At 54.9% G+C, this 17855-nt stretch overlaps 1 protein-coding gene across 3 annotated transcripts in view; it reads left to right on the forward strand.

Annotated features, from left to right (window-relative positions):
* Positions 1 to 228: 228 nt before the first annotated feature.
* LOC119109624 (uncharacterized) overlaps positions 229 to 17855 on the forward strand; it is a 28907-nt gene continuing 11280 nt past the window's right edge. The window contains exons 1-4 of one of the 3 annotated variants that reach the window (XM_037233335.1): positions 229 to 342; positions 8058 to 8254; positions 11639 to 11696; positions 14224 to 14358. In XM_037233335.1, the coding sequence (XP_037089230.1) occupies positions 8090 to 8254; positions 11639 to 11696; positions 14224 to 14358 (358 nt within the window). In that variant the 5' untranslated portion in view covers positions 229 to 342; positions 8058 to 8089. Of the gene's footprint in view, positions 343 to 3231; positions 3337 to 3873; positions 3922 to 8057; positions 8255 to 11638; positions 11697 to 14223; positions 14359 to 17855 lie in introns of those variants that run through there. The other 2 variants (XM_037233334.1, XM_037233336.1) reach the window with 2 other exon arrangements.

The following is a 17855-nucleotide window of genomic DNA, read 5'->3' on the forward strand; positions in this document are numbered from 1 at the left end:
TCGCCACCTCTCCTCCATGTCCCGCACTGTCTCATTCGGGGATGCCTCGGAGCCGGCTCTGGGCGGCGGCTGGTTTCCGGGTGCCGGTGCCCGATATGACGTCACGCTGACGTCATCGGCGGGGCGGAGCCTGAGGTCGACGCGGCTTGAGGCGTGTCCTGCGCCTGAGGGGGAGGGGCGGGGGGACGGCTGGAGGTGGCCGCCGCCGCGCTGCCGCGAACATTGCCAGTTGTTCCGTGTGCAAGGAACGGCAGGGAGCACAGGAGAACCGGACCGGCCGCCAGACCGGACTTCACGCGAGCTAGCGCGCCCCACACGTGGGAAGTGATCCGGACGCCACAGGTAGGCTGAACGCTGCACTAACGTACGGTCCGGGTCAAAACCGGATACGCACGCGACATCTGAACAGTGCTTTGATCAAGGCTGCTTTATTTTGATCATTGGGAGACACGGCTATGTCTTTGATGGTATTAAATTCCGAGTAATACACATCCAGAGGCGTTCGCAACACTCGCGTAATCACGTCTCCCATTAGCGAATGCGTTACCACCGATCATCTGGGAAACATACGGAGTAAGAGCACACGAAAGGCGCCAGATTGTTCATTGTCCACCACAGCATATGTGAATATAACAGCAGGGCCTGCGAAGGCATTATGAGAGTCGCTAGCTGCTTCTCCTTCAGGCTCCTATGGGCATCATCTGCGATCCATCGAGGCTGCCGCCCTTCTTCCAATCAGTCTACGGGAACAGATTGCGCATTTACCTAAAAGTACCTGCCTGAACCCAGCGTGGCCATCGAGTTCTCCAGACAAGATCATTCGGATTTCCAAGGCGGTAACAAGCATTTGATCTTTCTTCGGACCTGGTTTTGTCCAAATGGTCCTGTATATTGAACTTCCCCGCCACAAATTCGAGGTCTAATTCGAGGTCTAATTCACCTCTTGAATTAGTGCGCATGGCTCTTGACTGGTGTTTTGCCCTTCCGAAAACCATATACGACATAAATCTATCCCTGAACTTGCAATCTTTCATTTGTGGAACCTTGCGTAAGTTGATCTTGTTTGACCGCTATCAATTGCTCGGATCCTAACCTCAGCGTTGGCAGTATAGAATGGTACAGGTAGTCCATTTTTGGCCCACCTACTTTGTCATATTTACCTGACATGTCTGCGTCACATCGCGCGCACAAAACAACGCCTTCGTTTCCGTAATTGGCCTTAGGTCAGATATGCTCCGGTGGTGAATACTCTCGCAATGTCGTTGGTTAGCATGACAAACAACTTCCCCTTTTATTTCAATCATGAAATGCATGGCAGCATTATATCGGGACTCCGTGCGCGTCGCTAGAGCTTTACGGTCGTATCAAACGTACACTTGCTGTGACAATGGTTCACCAACTTTCTGAAGGTTTTTGGCGGTTCTAATCTGTGACGTCTCGAGTGACCTGGGGGTCATCCCGACCGCATGAGCGTCCGGGAGAAACAATGGTCAAAGCAGGACCCTGAGCAAGGTATGTCCGACCGACGGCAATCATCGACGACGGCAATCATCGACGACGGCAATCATTGACGGTGGTGCAGAGCGACGCTGCGTCTGAGGCCGGTCGGGACTACCGATTACCTCCATCCTGAAATTAACGTCGCATTCCTCACGACCAAACACACACACACACACACACACACACACACACACACACACACACACACACACACACACACACACACACACACACACACACACACACACACACACACACACACACACACGCACGCACGCACGCACGCACGCACGCACGCACGCACGCACGCACGCACGCACGCACACGCACACGCACACGCACACGCACACGCACACGCACGCACGCACGCACGCACGCACGCACGCACGCACGCACGCACACACACACACACACACGCATACACGCGCGCACTCGTCGAGACAGACGCCGAAGGCACGGCGACCGCCGGGGGCGCGTCCAACAGCAGACGAGGCCGAACTTGACCCAGATGGGGGCCGGATTGCATCACGTCGCGGCGCCGGTCACTTCCTGTTTGGCCCGAGCTAGCGCAGCCGCATCGCCACAAAGTGCCGCGCGCACGCCGAACGCCGCAGGCCGATCGGACCCTGGCCGCTGTCGGCTGGTGCCGTGTGCTGGCTCTGGGTCTGTGGCGTCCGGTCAGGATGGTGTCCGGCGGTGAGCGACCCGCTGGGTCTAGAGCCAGTGGGCAGCGGCAGCGCTGCTGCATGAGGTTAGCAACGAACGGCTGCCTTTGTACAACGTAGAACACCTAGCTCGAGTTAGGCCGTTCCCAATTTTCACTCCGTGTCCCGAGTAGGCTCTTGGTAATCGTGCTGGCTCTTAGGCATTCGTGAGGTCCATGCTTGGTTAAACAATTTACTGCTGTAGCTTAAAGCATATTCATCGACAGCTGCACGCATATGGCTGTATGGACTGCTTGCCAAGGATGCCACAACATTCTCCTCCAGCTTTTTACGCCTAAAACTTGTGTGTGATTCGTGCAGCACCAGATAAAATTCCCAATCAAGGACTTTGCCGCCGCTTTTCGTTGCCGTGTAGCGGTACGAGCGGGGCAGCAAGGGCGTAGATTGAGATTTACCGCAATTTGTACTCGAAGTCGACACAATGTTGCTGCAATTTCGCACAATGTTGAAATTAGTCACCATGCGGGAGGTTTCGCACTGACTGTTACAAAAACTGGACTCCACTCTTCTCTGACCTTGATGGCAGGCAAAACAAGCCCATCTGAGGTCAGAGTTCGGATCTACAGTGTTTCAGTCATGCTGGCTCTCTCTTCCTTCCCCTCCCTCCGTTGCCGCCCATCCCCCTCTCTCTCTCTCTCTCTCTCTCTCTCTCTCTCTCTCTCTCTCTCTCTCTCTCTCTCTCTCTCTCTCTCTCTCTCTCTCTCTCTCTCTCTCTCCTCTCTCTCTCTCTCTCTCTCTCTCTCTCTCTCTCTCTCTCTCTCTCTCTCTCTCTCTCTCTCTCTCTCTGTCTCTCTCTTTCAGGTGCAATTGTGAGCTGTCCGTGGCGGGTCAAACAGCGCCCGGTCCCCCGTCGACGAACAGGGCCGGCGCGCGTAGGTGGCAGGTGGGGCGCGGTGGGGCGCGGACAGGGACCTTGAGGCGGGGCGCGCGCGCGAGCCAGCGCGGAAGTGCCTACCGCCAAGGCCAGCATCTGAGCCAGCCCGGCGAGGTCGATGGTCACATCGTAGAAGGAAGTGATGTCAGTCGCCGGGAAGCAGTTCCCTAGAGAACAGCGCTCGATCAGGGCTCCCGCCGGACTGCCTCTCACGGACCCGCCGGAACGCCGCGACAGGTGAGCCAGCGCACGGCGGCCGTCTGCACACGTGCCGCCCGCTAACACGTGCATGCCGCGAGTGTGCTGCCGTCTCGACCTGTCGACATGCCGCGGGTGAGGCAAATCTCGGTGAGTCAATCGTGCTGCACCTTGGAGCCTGTTTTCGTGTCCGGCGGCGAGGCTGAGGGCTGATCCACCGTACCCCTCTGGCTGTACCAGCAGCCTATCTCGCAGCGTCGGGCGCGTGTGCAATCCCTTCGAGCGTAGCTGGGACGCTGCGGCCAGCGCCGCCGCCGCTATTTGGGCCAACTTTTACCGTCCGGCTCAGTCAGCAGAGGCGCGCCGCGCGAGAAAGTTGGCCCTGCGCGCTCCGCGTCCAAGGCGCGCAGCTCGCCGAAACAGTGCTCGATCGTCCGGTGTTGGCCACAGCCGGCGCGGCGTTCGTCGGCGCTCATCGTGCGCGGAGTTCGAGGTGCGCCGGTGGCAACGATGTGCGCGCGCTGAAGCCGGGCCCGTCCGCCAGGCCCGTCAGGAGCCGGCCGCGTGCCGGCAGCGCCGCCACGATCGGTGCCGGGGCGTCCTCGGCGCCGGGCCATGTCCCGCGTGAGTAGATCGCCGAGGCACCGGCCGGGTGCGGCTCCCTGGCTACGTGCCCCCTTCGGACGCTGTCCCTCATCGTGTCGCCCTCAGCTGTGCAGCTGTGCGGAGGCGGCCTTCGACTGCAGCGGTGGAACACAGCGGTGTCCCCCCCCCCTCCGCCTCAGCCCGCTGCTCGCTCTCCTCCGTAAAGTGGGATCAGTTTGCGTCTGGCTGACCCTGGCATAAATACCCGACGTCCCGTGCGGATGAGCGTGGTAGACAGACGCTCCGGCTACAGGGCGTCCGTACATTTTACCTGAGTGCGACGGTGCCGTCCCCGCCGCCTAGTGCCTCACCCAGCCCGGTCCAAGGTGCACCGAGCAACAGTTTGCTTTTACAAACTGTTGTAATCATGGAGGTTTAAAGTGCGACCGTTCTGTTCTTTCACCACCGTGCCGTTTCATCACGCAAAGCCAGTTATCGTGGGCCAGAGAGCGCTGGCATGACTTTGCTGCCCGTGCGGGCAGCCTCCAGTGCTGAACTGTGACAGCGTGCACCGCGCGAACCGTTCCGAACGCGTGTCAGTTCATGCCTTGCCCGGCTGTTGGTGCGTGGCTTGGCTCAGTTTCGCAGCTGGGTCACGTCACCTGCTGACTGTCAGCTATTGGTCGGTGCTCCATGGGTGATGGCTCACCTGCTCCCCAGCTGCAGCGGCTGGCGATCCAGGGGTCGGCCCTTCCGCTCACCCGCAACCATATTGGGACTCAGGACTCAGGAGTCCCTATGAACCACAATGCACTCAGCAGATCCAGGGGCGCTGCACTACCTGCTGGTCTGTCCGGCCCATGTTCCAATCAGGTGCTGCATATTCTTACGGAAAAATCCAGTTATGTTGCTTTAATCCCCACAAGGTCTGCCAAATGATTCAAGGCGTCGAACGGATGTTCGGTTGGGTAAGATTAAATACATACCGAGTGCGATGATTTCAGAGGACTGCTTGTTGATTGGAGCAGTGACTGTGACAGCGATGTACACATCAACATACATCAAATCAGGAGCGTAAGACGCTGTTGAATGGAGCAGTGACTGTGACAGCGATGTACGCATCAACATGCATCAAACCAGGAGCATAAGACGCATGCATTTAAGGATTAAAATATAGGTCTATCGCGGATTTTAAACGGTATCAGTCAGGCCCAGTGCTTTTGCAGCCTCGAGCAAAACATGGTGCCTCTGTCCCAGGCGCAAAAATAATCCAAAGCCAAAATGTACAGATTCTCTACGAGTCGGGTCAAGGCGGACGCCTCGCCGCATCGCGCCTGGTTTCCAGTTACGAGCTGTTAGGGGTTGAACATGGCATGCAGTGCAGCCGGTCCTGACGCTGCCGGACAGGTGACCAAGTGGGAATGGACGGACCCGCGGAATGGAATCGGACAACCTTCAGAAGTCAGTCAGTCCTGCCCTGTCCTGTTCTGTATTCCGGAGCAGCCTGCTCCTACCTCCTGTGCAACTCTGTCCTGTGTGCTGTCCTGTGAGGGATGGTGTGTGTGGTGCCTGTGAAGGGGTGCAGTTCCGGCTAGAACGACTGCCCACGGCTCTACTCTGTTCTTCCCTGCTTTATCCTGCTTTACTCTGTTCTGATCTTCGGCTCACGGCGATGTACTGTCTTATCATTGCGCTTTGGTTCGTGTAGTGCCGGGTGTTTTTCTCTTGAATCGGCATGCCTTTACATATTGGGCGGCTAGGCAGCTGGATTATGTGGTCCGTCAAGGCCTAGCACGGCTTTGCGACGAGCTGCAAGATCACGTGCGTGACACTTCCATGGACAGTGTCGGGTTGCTTCAGATGACCTCGAGACCAGCCGACAGTGAGCGGGCCATTCAGAGGATTAAAAAGTACGGGGGGTTATCTGTTGATGTCAGCGTAAAGGGGCCAATGCCTACGCCGCTGCCGAGGCCGGGGAGCGCTTGCATTGTTTGAAATCTGTGATGAGGGCGTTTCATACGCGGGTCGCAATTTGATCTCACAGGTAATTTGCGTCTGCATTCCAGGGCAGTGATATGACCTTGTCATATCATGCACTTCCTTAACACGCGCCCGGGTGGCCGGCTAAATACCTTTCGCTCGGGTGAGGGGTCAATTTGCCCCCCCCCCCCCCTGAGATCCAGGGAACTAAGAAAGCTAGAGATACCAAATTTACAGGGTATCTTGACCTGTACGCTAACTCATGTAGGTCAAAGTTTCAGGTTGCTTGGTCATGATCTCCGAGTCAGATAAGGTCAAACTAGGTCAAGTTCCAGGTTGGTCTCTAAAGTGCCCGCAGAACCTAGATCACCATTTCTAATCAAAATTTCGCATGCTCACTTAAGGTCAGGGACCTTGTTTGACTTTTTGAAGATCAAGGTGACCAAAATCATGCAAGATTGCTTTGAGTTTTGCATTTGACTAAGCGACAAAGATTACGCTAGGCAGCATGTTCCTAAAACAAAATGTTAACCTTGGTCATTTCAGATCAATGACCTATTATGACCTCTAAGAGGCCTATGAAAGATTTATAGTGCGGTTCCTGCCATCAATAAATTTGAAATCAGCACCAGAAACCATCCCATACAGCAAGTCCTAGAGTAACAAAACAGGTTGGTTTGACCTAGGCGTGACCTTCATGCCCTGACCTTAGGTCAATGCAATTTTCTCATTCAACTGTTGTGTTGCCTAAGAAAGCATTTCAGAGATGTATGGCTTCGTCTAACACTCCGTTGTTGGATCAGATTGAAGGATTCCCTAGAAACTGTCTTCGCTGAAACCATGGCCTGACTTTGACCTGCCATATGTCAGGGACCTTACAAGGTACATCTAAATTGTTGATTCCGAACGATCCCCTGTTCAATTGTTTACAGCTACACAAAATTTGGCGCGGCTACGCCGCGCCGTTCGGAAACCATTCTGGAAAAACTTTTGGGGGACAATTTGACCCCCATCCGAGCGCGTGTTAAGAGATGAAATACCGTACAGCTGATAGGGTGTCTACAGGGGATGACCAAAGTGCAACACCAGCCGAATTACATACTTACCATGTAACAGGAACACCAAATCCGAATGTCTGCTTTCCTTTGTATAGACCAAAAACTTGGCATTGAAGTGAATAAAGTCTGCACCTGGGCGGCCTGGGCTTTCCTGCAACTGACGCAGGAGTCACTTCCGGTGCAATATCGGTACGACGGCAAAACAGCGATCGGAATCCACGATAAACGCGTTCTTGCTTGTCAGTTGTTGGGTCAACGTCGAATCTGACAATCTATTACTCGTGTAAGCATTAGCATACGATATAGGGTTTGTTCATCAGCAGCTGACAGCCAGGCTGCACTAGATGCCACAATGGAGACCTCTGCGTCTATTTTGCACGTTTTCTGCGTTACTCAGAGATTTGTCCTGCAGTGTGATGCACTCATCTCAGCACCCAGGCATGATTTCCATATCACGGCCCATCGAGCAATTGTCGCGGGATATCAGCCCATACGAAACTCGGTGACGAAACAGACTTTCACATCTGCCGTGTATTGACTCGGCACTTAAAGACGCGATCGGGCATGATACGGGCGCTGGCGGGAGGCGGGCTCCCTCAGCCGCGTCGGCCCCCACCCGACGGGAACCCGACAATTGTGTCACAGCCGACAGGGTGGCGCCTCTCCACCGCGGCCATCCAGCCGCTCGCTCCATCGGGTCGGCTGCGGACCGAGACGCGGCCGCCGGGGCCGGTTGCTCCTGCGGCCCCTCTCGGTCGGGTCATTCCGTGAGAGAGCCGAGAGTCGGAGGGTACCACCATCTCGTGGCTCCGCAGGTGGTGGCCATGCACCTCGAGCGCCGGAGACAGCCCTCTTCGCGCATCTGATGTGTGTGTGTGTGTGTGTGTGTGTGTGTGTGTGTGTGTGTGTGTGTGTGTGTGTGTGTGTGTGTGTGTTTGTGTGTGTGTGTAGATGTGTGTTCTAGCGGTTTCTGACCTGTTCGCCGCGCTCGTTGCCTAGGTTTGGCAGTTGGGCCCGGTTTGCGCACCAGAGGTGCTGCACGCGATTTCCGAATAGCAATCGTGAGACAGCTTGTCGTATTCCCACACGTGGTGGAAACTTTCTGATCCGGATTTAATGCATTTTTCCTCTTTTCAGCGTGTAACCGCACGGTCGGGGCTTGCGCCAATATGAAGGGCTGGTTCGACGCGTTCCGCACGGATGGAGGACCGACTCTGTACCACCACAGCAACCGGACGGCCGTCACCGGCGACGTCTCCACCATCATCATCTCCATCGTGTTCGTCACGGTGCTGATTGCCTTTCTGCTTATCTTCCCGGGCGTGCGCAGCCAGGTGAGTACGATGTGTCTAGACGAACGGGGCCGACTCAGCTGAGACGGGCTCGTGAGGCGCTGAGAGCCGTGCTGGCCGCGGGTGACCGCTGACTCATCGGGCACAGATGAGCGAGTGACTCCAGGCCGGCGGGTACTTACCCCCTATCAGCTCAGATGCCGTCTCATCCTGCAGCCGCGCTGTTTTTGTAGAGGGGTACACGGTGCTCTCTTCGCCGTCGGCGTTGAAGCTGGATTGTCAGCCGCGCGAACACGGTCGCACTGCGAGTCCTGGGTGCCTGGTGTCCGCCTCGGTGCCTGGCGTCCGCCTCGGTGCCTGGTGTCCGCCTCGGTGTCTGGTGTCCGCCTCGGTGCCTGGTGTCCGCCTCGGTGCCTGGTGTCCGCCTCGGTGCCTGGGGTCCGCCTCGGTGCCAGGTGTACGCCTCAGTGCCTGGTGTCCGCCTCGGTGCCTGGTGTCCGCCTCGGTGCCTGGTGTCCGCCTCGGTGTCTGGGGTCCGCCTCGGTAGCTGGTATCCGCTTCGAGCCTGGTCGGCGGCGCCGGCGCCCCATGTCCGGTGACCCTGGTGGTGTCGTGTCTCTGACACACGTGCCACTGCGCGCGATGGCCGTGTCAGGTACCCGGTCAGACAGCCGACCGTCTCAGGACGGGTATCTGCGTCCGTCATTGCCGCTCCGGTCATCCCGGTCAGGTCATCCTCTGGCCCCACCAGCTTGTCCCGCGTGGTGTGACGAGCGAATGCAGGCGGCTTCCTGACGCCTCCCATCAGAGAGAATCATCAGGAAGGGAGTGGGCAGCAGATATCGCGATGGAGCGTTGATGATAATCTAACCATTTTCAAGAACTTTGAAGTGAGAGGGCGAAAAAATGTAGCTCACGAGTGGCGGTTATTGGATGTTTCAGATTCGTCAGAGTGCGGTACAAATATTAGTGGTGCATTCAGACCAAGATGTTCTGGAGTTGTTGGGCCTTTTAACGGATCTGCCTGCAAGTATCTGGTGCCGAAACTGCACTTGACCCGTCATGACATGACTGTCCTGGTCAGCCACTATTATGCCATCTCTCGGCAGGCTTGTGGCTCATGAAACCTAACCACATATTGGCGGCGCCTCTTAGGAAAAGCAACGGAGTGCTTAACGCATTAGGCAATAGGTTTTTCACGGTTGTGAAATGTAACGCGTAATTTTACAACGACCGATCCATCGCCGTATGACGGGTCGCGGAAATTATATGCGAGCAATGTTCGTTTTATCTTAAATTCATGTTACGACAATTAGATCATTATCAGGATGGGAGCTTGAGTGTCCGCCTATGATTAAAGACTGCAGCGGCATGGGAGCGGCATTTACTCTCTGTGGGATGGGAGTAGTTTATAGCTGTAGTAATAAACAGCAAGTAATTGTCAACCGCTAAACTAAATGAGGATGCACGGAAACGCACGGAATGATGTACTGCGACAGCGAGGAGCATTATGTTACACAATGAACTTAAGCCATGAGCACAATATACGCCATTGACAAAAATCAAGCCATTATGTGTGTTTGCACTACAATGCGTGACCGGTGAGTGCGATTCGCCACAAAGGCCTATGTGGTGACTGCAGAAAGACAGAGGCGCGCAGCTAACACGGCTCGGAGGGAGCCCGGCGCCGGGTATACCACGGGCTTACCGCGCCGTCAGCGAGCTCGGCAGACCGCACCTGTCCGCACACACTGCACCTGTCGACATGCCCGAACCACCCATAACAAAACGAGGCCAATTGAATGGGATCTGTTATCTGGCGAAGACAGAACCTCTCGCGTCGGTCAGCTGTTTACCAGCGCGGGAGTGTGGAAAGGTGTAAAGGCACGAGGCCACTAATTGACGTCACACCACCAGCGCATGCTGAGCGCAGGCTGGGACGGCCTCGCGGTTATGGCTAGAGCGCGACACCATCAGGTGCGAAAGCCGTGTGGTCGCTGGCGTTTTGATGACGTCACATTGCGGGAGTATGCACGCCCCACCTGATGATTGCGTGACCCCAAACAGAGCCCGGCAGAAGTAAATATTTTGTCGGGTGACGGAAATATTTGCGTTCATCTAGCAGCAACGTGAATTTAGGCTTATTGCCGTTTTAGGCTCATTGCTGCCTTAGGTGTGTCTGTGACATTTGTTCAATGTTTTTAGAGATGGTCAGGTGGTCGCTTGCGGTATCATTGAAATGTCAACACAATGCAGCTTCATCATGAGAGAACACTATTTACAAAATTATTTTTCCCAAGTGTTTTCAGTGGAACGTATTTTTAGGCATGTCATGTTACTAGCAAAGAAAATAGCATACAAAATCCAATGCAGGATGTCTTACTGGACTTAGCCGAATTCATAAAAGGGGCTACGGCAAAAAACCATGGCGTGTAGCCCAGACCCCTCTCGCCATACCATATGCAAAAAGATATCAGGCCTTTTCACACTCTCTTTGAATTGCGTGGTTACCCACCTGTTATAGAAAGGTCCAGCTTATTTTGTGATCTCAATTTTGCTTTGTCATATATATTTTTACAAAACCATAAAAATCAGAACCATTTACAGCGTTGCTGGGATAAACAGTAGTGGTTTGCCGTGCCTGGCTACGTAAAAATTTCGCTTTAAAATGAATGGGCTTACCCAAAAATTGTTTCTCATGAATAAATACAACGTTTTGGTATGAAAAACATGTTTTAATACGCATCAAACCCAAAGAAATCATCTATTGGAACTTTTCACTTTGTCTTCGGTCGAGATATTAGTGGCTAAAACGATATCATGCTTAAAGAGCTGCTGCAATTACTTACTCGTCTCCCATAGTTCTCGTGCTACAGTCAAAAGTTTATAGAGCTGTTAAAGAACAAAGAACAAGCCCTGGCAGAAAGAAAACGGAATAATTTGGGAAAGTGTGGCGTGGCATTTTACATCCTTAGCACCAAAGCGGTTCTTCACGAGGTCCAATCCACTTATGTGCGGAGGCTCAAGTCAATCGAACCACCACAACATGGCTATTGGCTGATCGGTCGGCCGCTGCGAGCTGCGAAGGCTCTCGGCTCGCTCCGTCTCACTCGCGGGACCGCGTGTGCCCCGGCCGGACGCTTCTACGCCGGCGTCGGCAACGACTATCCCGCCCTCGTTCCCTGGTGGCGGCGGCGGCTCGGTCTGACCCACGAGCGGCCTTCTGTGTCTACCACGCCGCGAGCGCTCCTCTGTGTGCAGTGGTGCCGCGGCACTGCACTCTTAGCTATAGCCCAGGGAACGCTGAATGCTTAGATCATGACAATTACAGTTTGCACATCTCACTCAAGTTGTATCGTGCGATAGAAGAATCGGCTAAGGCAAGCTATGTGGGTATGCTGGAATTGATGAGTCGTTTTGTTTCAGCGCTTCACTACGTTCGTCTGCGTCGTCCTCAGTCTTTTCACCGGTGTCGCCATTACACGTGAGTAATGAGGGTGGTTCTCTACACCTATTTAAGTATGTGCATATCTTCTCATAGTTCTGAATACAAATGCAAAAGCGTTTAACCTTAGTACACCCGACCCTCTGCAGTCTCCATTCTCTTGCACACAGTTTACAGGGCTGTGACCGAGTACAAGATGCAGCTGCTGATTATTTGGGATGACATAGGAAAACCGGCCGTGGTATTTGCACGCGCACCGCGCGCACTTCTTCCGTGCTATGACAGCAGGCGAAAACTCCACAGTCACTGACAAATTTGGCCAATCAAGGCATAAAACAGCATCTAGCAGTCCCGCCTCTGGTAAGGCTTCCAGTATGCACGGTTACTATCGCGCTGGCAAGAATGATTCGACAGCACGAGGACGAAAACATTTGGCTCTGTATAGGAAACACCTCCATCCCGGAGAAAGTTCACTACTGTGAATTATTCTCCTCGATGTACACTGACCTGGCCGACACATCCATCAGTAAACCATTAATTAGGTCCGTTTCGTTCTCGATGTCCATCCGTCCACGCACTGTTATCCCCGCGAGGGCCGGGCCGGGCACGGTGCGCCTCGCAGTTGGAGACGTTTCTATACCGGCGGCGCTCCGGCTCAGTGGGTCACGCGGATGTCGTGCGCGCGCACCCGGCGTCCCTCTCGGCCCGAGGTCAGCCACCGACGTCGGCCGAACCGGAACCTCTCAGCCCCCCGCTGCCTTCCTTACACGACGGCGGCGAAAAAGCGCCGGCTCGGCCGCCGCCAGCCGTCGGCGAGCAGTGCGCCTGCTCGTGTCCGCGCGTCGCCGGCCTCGGGAGGGCCGGCGCTCTCTCACGGCACTCTCGGCAAGTGCGCGCCGGCCCGTGCCTCCTGCGTCCGGCCGGACGGCGGCGGCGGCGCTCAGCCTTGCCGCGGGCGGCGCGGAAGTGGGTCAGGGCGTGATGCCGCCCCTTCCGCGTCGCCCGGCACGCTGCTGGACGGCGCAGCGCCGTGGCCTGGCCGCGTCGCCGGAGGAGTGGTCACTCGGGCCCGACGGAGAGCGGTGAGAGCGAGCGATGGCGAATGGGCTACCGTGCGCGTCATGACGAGCCGGTGACGGGAGCTGGACCCAGGTGGACGGGGATGCCGACGGTGCAGCTAGAGGTGTTACCGGGGCCAGCGCGCCGGTCGCGTGCGCTGGTCCAGGCATCTCCTCCAGTTGTGCGATACGTCACCACCTACACCTCCAGGCACCACCTCTAGTCGCGTGACGCGTCCAGTCCCACGGCGGGACGCGTCACGTCCGCAGACGGAGCGTGTGGCGGCAGGGAAGCGCCGGGCCCGAGAACGGCCGCCACGGCTGGCTGGCCCGAGCTCTTACTTCCCGGGCCGGCTGTAAAACTGACCAGCTGGCCGGCTGCGCCGAGGCGGACAGCAAACAAATTACCGCCTGCTCAGGGGGGTTAGTTACGCCGAACCACGATGCGAGAAGTGCTTGTGATAGGGCCGAGACAAACGATTGGAAACGCACTGTATCTTGGGTTAATCTCTGTGAATAAGGCAGCAGAAAATTACATGTGTATACAGCTAGGGTAGTTTCTAATAGAAATGGATCTATTGTTCACCCGTTTATCGTGGATTAAGGCTTTCAACCGATGTCCTGTGGTGTCGTACTAATATTTCAGGCAGACGTTCCATTTGTCTTTGTGGTGCACGCGACGCCACTTGGAAGCCGGTGTTGGCCTACGAATGCACAAGAGACATACGCCATAGTCGTGCTCCCAATGATGATGCGTCCGACTGTTGATGGATTAGCATGCTGTCTAGTGAAGGTGGAATCGCCGCTACATGTTGATGGATTAGCATGCTGTCTAGTGAGGGTGGAATCGCCGCTACATGTTGATGGATTAGCATGCTGTCTAGTGAAGGTGGAATCGCCGCTACATGTTGATGGATTAGCATGCTGTCTAGTGAAGGTGGAATCGCCGCTACATGTTGAACGACGAACTCTAGCGTATATTGTGCGTGGCTACAGCGGTAAAGTGTAGATAGAATGCAGCGTCCAAGTCATATGCGAACGGTTTCGACGTTTGCATGTGCATGCACAGACTTGTCCAGACTGTGAGCGGAGCATTGTTGTAACCATCGCTGTGTAACGTTGCCCGAACCTCATGCCTTGCTGGGTCGGCCCTCGTTGTGCAGCGTCATAGCTGGTGATGCTGCAGCAGAGATCGAAATGAACGGTGGCGTCGCCGTCTTGACGGCCCGGCTGGGACGCACTGTGACATGTAGTATTTTTAATATTTGCTTATTCCGAAGGCCTGTTGGGTGACCCGAAACTCAACCAGCCGCGCATTGCCGACTACCGCCAGCAGAGGGCAACCAGCTGGGCAGCTAGGAGAGGCGAACCTATCCCAGCGCGACGTGGAAGTTCATAAAGTCGTGCACCGTTTAATCCCAGAGACCAGCCGTTTAGCGGACCCGTTTTCCACAACGGCGATGTGTTGGCCGAGCCGCCTGACGACATGAGCCCTGCGTGTGCCGCAGTGGGCGCCACGGGATCGGACTGGCAGAGCGGCACAGTGCAGATCAATACCTACTACCGCGCCTTCTCGGCCGACAGCCTCAGCGCCGACCTCGGGGTCCATATCGGCCTCAACCATGTCAACGTCACTCTCAAAGGTGAGCGCTCCAGTCACGTCCGTGCGCGAGGTGTGAGGCTCCGGGAGAGCCCTGTCTGCCATCATTGTCCGGCGTGGTAGCGGGCGGTCGAACCGTGCTGGCGGGCATGGATTCCTACTCGTGTGTCAGGAAACCTTAGTACAGGCAACCACACTGAATTATTTTTACCAATCGTAAGTCATTAGGATATTTTGTGAAGACCACGTTCAGATGGCTTAAGGTCACATTATTACATGCACTGCACATGCTCTTTGAATGTTATCATAGCATGGTAGACCAACAGGCTGATGGAACAAATTTAAAAAAGGCAGCGCTAATGAAAGATGCTTATTCAGTTATGTTATGTTCAGTTATATATTAAATTCAGTTATTCAGTTATGCTTTATCGCATCGTCTTGGCACCGTCAGCCCAGTGGTGCCAATTTCATGACGTGGTCGACGACAAAAATCATTCATCGTTAACACATTTGCTGACAAAATTACTTCTAGGTATCTCCACCTGGACATTTGTCCTTGAGCTCGGTAAACCATACTGTGAATCAAAGTGTAAAAAAGTAGTTGCAGACCGTTCAGCGGAAAAAGCAATGCTATGTTTGCTTTTTTTAAACTTGTTTAACCGCGCAAACTGCACGCTCTTGCACCCGGTCTTCATCAGTCCTGTCGAGCCTTGGCCAAAATATTCAGTCACGGTCGGCGAAAGTCAGCGACTCACCATGTAAGCTCTGTGGGATCGCTTGGACACTCTCTATCAAGCCCATGAGATTGTGACCTGGTCAGTATCGCTACGAGGTGGTAGTCTTACTGCGGGCGAAACCTCGGCGGCACTAACCTCCAGCACCTGATAATAGCGTCGACTTGGATACATCATGGTGAAATAATCAACCGTCCCATTCAGTGCCGCCAGGCGGAGGCTGGTGGTCCGATGCAGTGTATCGAGACGTCTCAGAAAAAAAGTTCTATGGAATCCGAAATATTCTCGCCAGTGTCCGAAAGGTGACTAAAAATCTGCTTTATTTTCGAAACCAGTTGAAAATGCAATCCAGTCATCAACAGTAGGTCAAAATATTAAAACGAGTACAAGACTGATAGCCCAAAATGGCCCACAAGGGGTGTCACGTCCTGTCTCAATTCGGGGATGTTGATACACGGGCTTGGCGGCTCCCAGTGCAGCTCGCAGCGGGCCCGTGTTGGTGGATTTGGGGGCCGCTGAACCGCTGCACATTTTCAACTAAATGCGCTCTTTCGCTAAAGACCACAGTCGCAACTTGAACGTAATATTCTGGCGTATCATAGCACCAATTTGTTCAGGCTTTCGTGACAATTTTATGCTCGCGGAAACCGTTGGCGACATTCAGCTGCGATTCTCTTAGTTTCCTAGGGGTTCATTGTCGAGAAAAAAATGATTTAATCCATCTCTACCTGCATGCAATCTCCCACACAGCGCGGAGATATGGGTGATAGCTAAATACAGGGTTTGAGAGTATGATTGGTAACTGGATTTCTCTGCATACGTTGTCAATTTTCATGGTTTTACTTAAGCAGAATTTGGTTCTGTTTAGATGTCAAAATTTGATAGGAGCGCAGCCAAAATCCATCACTAGTCCGCACGATGTCTGACGCCATTTGGTTACGACTAGTCTTTTTACGACTAGCCTTTTATCCGGTATCTTCTGGTCTCTTCTCGAAACGTGCGTCATCAGCTGCTGAGGAAGTGGGAAGTCGAATAGTTCATATAGCTCACCTCTCCCTCACATATCAGCGGCCCACATGGCGCCCTTTGCTTACGTCGTTCGCTCGCTGTTTGCGCTGAGAATTACCCACACCAGAGCTCGCCGTTTCTGGTTGGCTTGGCCTCCTGACCTCCCAGCCCTCGGTCACCAGCGGGGAGCGAAACCTTGCAACACGTCAGGATGTCGTGAGCCCTTTAAACCGATTAGCGATTGCCGCATTTTGCGGCCAAACAGTTGCGCGAGTTGTCCGATTCTCAGCCGCCGAGGCTGCGGCGCCGTGGGCCCGTCGGTCTCCAGCCTCCGGCCGGCACGAACCAATCCGTCTCCGATGCAACGACCCCCAGCGCCGTCATCGGTGGCGACGCGGCGCCGGCTGGGCCCGACGCCGCTCGGTCACGGCCTGATCGGCCGATTGTGATCGTGTCGCATTCGTGCTTGCCCTGGGACAGCCCCGGCTGACCGGGCGGCGGCGCTGGCGCGCCACGTGCGCCGCTCGTGGCGCACCACGTCACGCTCGTGCGGCCCCGGTCACCGCACGGTCGGCGGTCGGAATCCCCCCCCCCTCCCCCACTCCCTACTCCCCGCCCACCCCCGGCGACCGGGCGCGGGTTGAGTGCGGCTGCGGTGTGTGAACGAGGCGTCGTAGTCCCGATGAGTCGACATTCCAGTCCAGGCTCGGGCGTGAGCACACCGCATCGGGCTGCCTGTTTGGGCCGCGCTTAATTGCTTTTGGAAAGATTTATTGTGTGGGCTGAGATTAGATAAATCGGCCTTCATTAACCTTTTTCCAAAACGGTAGGCACAATTTCAGCCACCCGTGAAGGATAAAAATGGGAGTGTCAGAATATGCACGTAGCGGCTTGGGTGAAAGAAATTACGTTTATTGGATCTCAATGGACCTTGAATGTGTGATGCGTTTGAGATTATTCACGATAGTCGAACAAGGATATGTTAAGGTGAAACAGCATGTGCTGAGGACAGATAATAAGCTCAGACGCTTCAGCATGTGCTGAGGACAGGTACTAAACTCAGACGCTTCAGCTTGTTCTGAGGACAGGTATTAAGCTCAGACGCTTCAGCATGTGCTGAGGACAGGTACTAAGCTCAGACTCTTCAGCATGTGCTGAGGGCAGGTACTAAGCTCAGACGCTTCCTATCGTGATTTATGCATTGTAACATTTGAAACTGCTCAATGGCAAGCCATGGTAAAGAAGACGTAAAAGTGATTGCCGAAAGCATCTTCTAGAATAGCGCGCTGTGCGTTTTTGTCCCTGAAAAATCACCATCAGTTTTTGTCAAGAAATCCTTCAGGAATTCACAAAAAGAGTTGTTCCCGACAAATTATTCTGGCACTTTTCGCGAACGCCAGTTTCAGTGTTTTTCGGTGTTCTTAAAGCTGACTTCTTTTCAAAAGCTTGTGAGTAGTATACGATCCCCTAGGCACGGTTTCTGGGAGGAATGAGTTATTGGCAGGGCCTCGTTTGGCGTCTTTCCGAACGTGACCAACGGCCAGACCACTCTGCGCTCCACCTCTGTGGCGTCTCGGTGACGGGGCAGCGCGGCCGGCACAGTCGCTTTGCAGGCGGTATGACCTCGGCGGCCGGCGGCGAACGGGCCGCGGCACGCCCGGCCGGCCGCCGCGGCCGCCAGGCCGGGATTTCCGGCACACCGAGTCGAGCCTGCAGCTCGGCTTAGCAGCGAGTCCGGGTCGTGCGATACGCCTGTGCCGCTCCGGCCGAGGCTTTGCACATGTCCAATAACACGCCA

This window comes from Pollicipes pollicipes, unplaced genomic scaffold (assembly GCF_011947565.3).
Source record: "Pollicipes pollicipes isolate AB1234 unplaced genomic scaffold, Ppol_2.1 Scaffold_7231;HRSCAF=8579_pilon_pilon_pilon, whole genome shotgun sequence".
NCBI classification, from domain to species: Eukaryota; Metazoa; Arthropoda; class Thecostraca; order Pollicipedomorpha; family Pollicipedidae; genus Pollicipes; species Pollicipes pollicipes.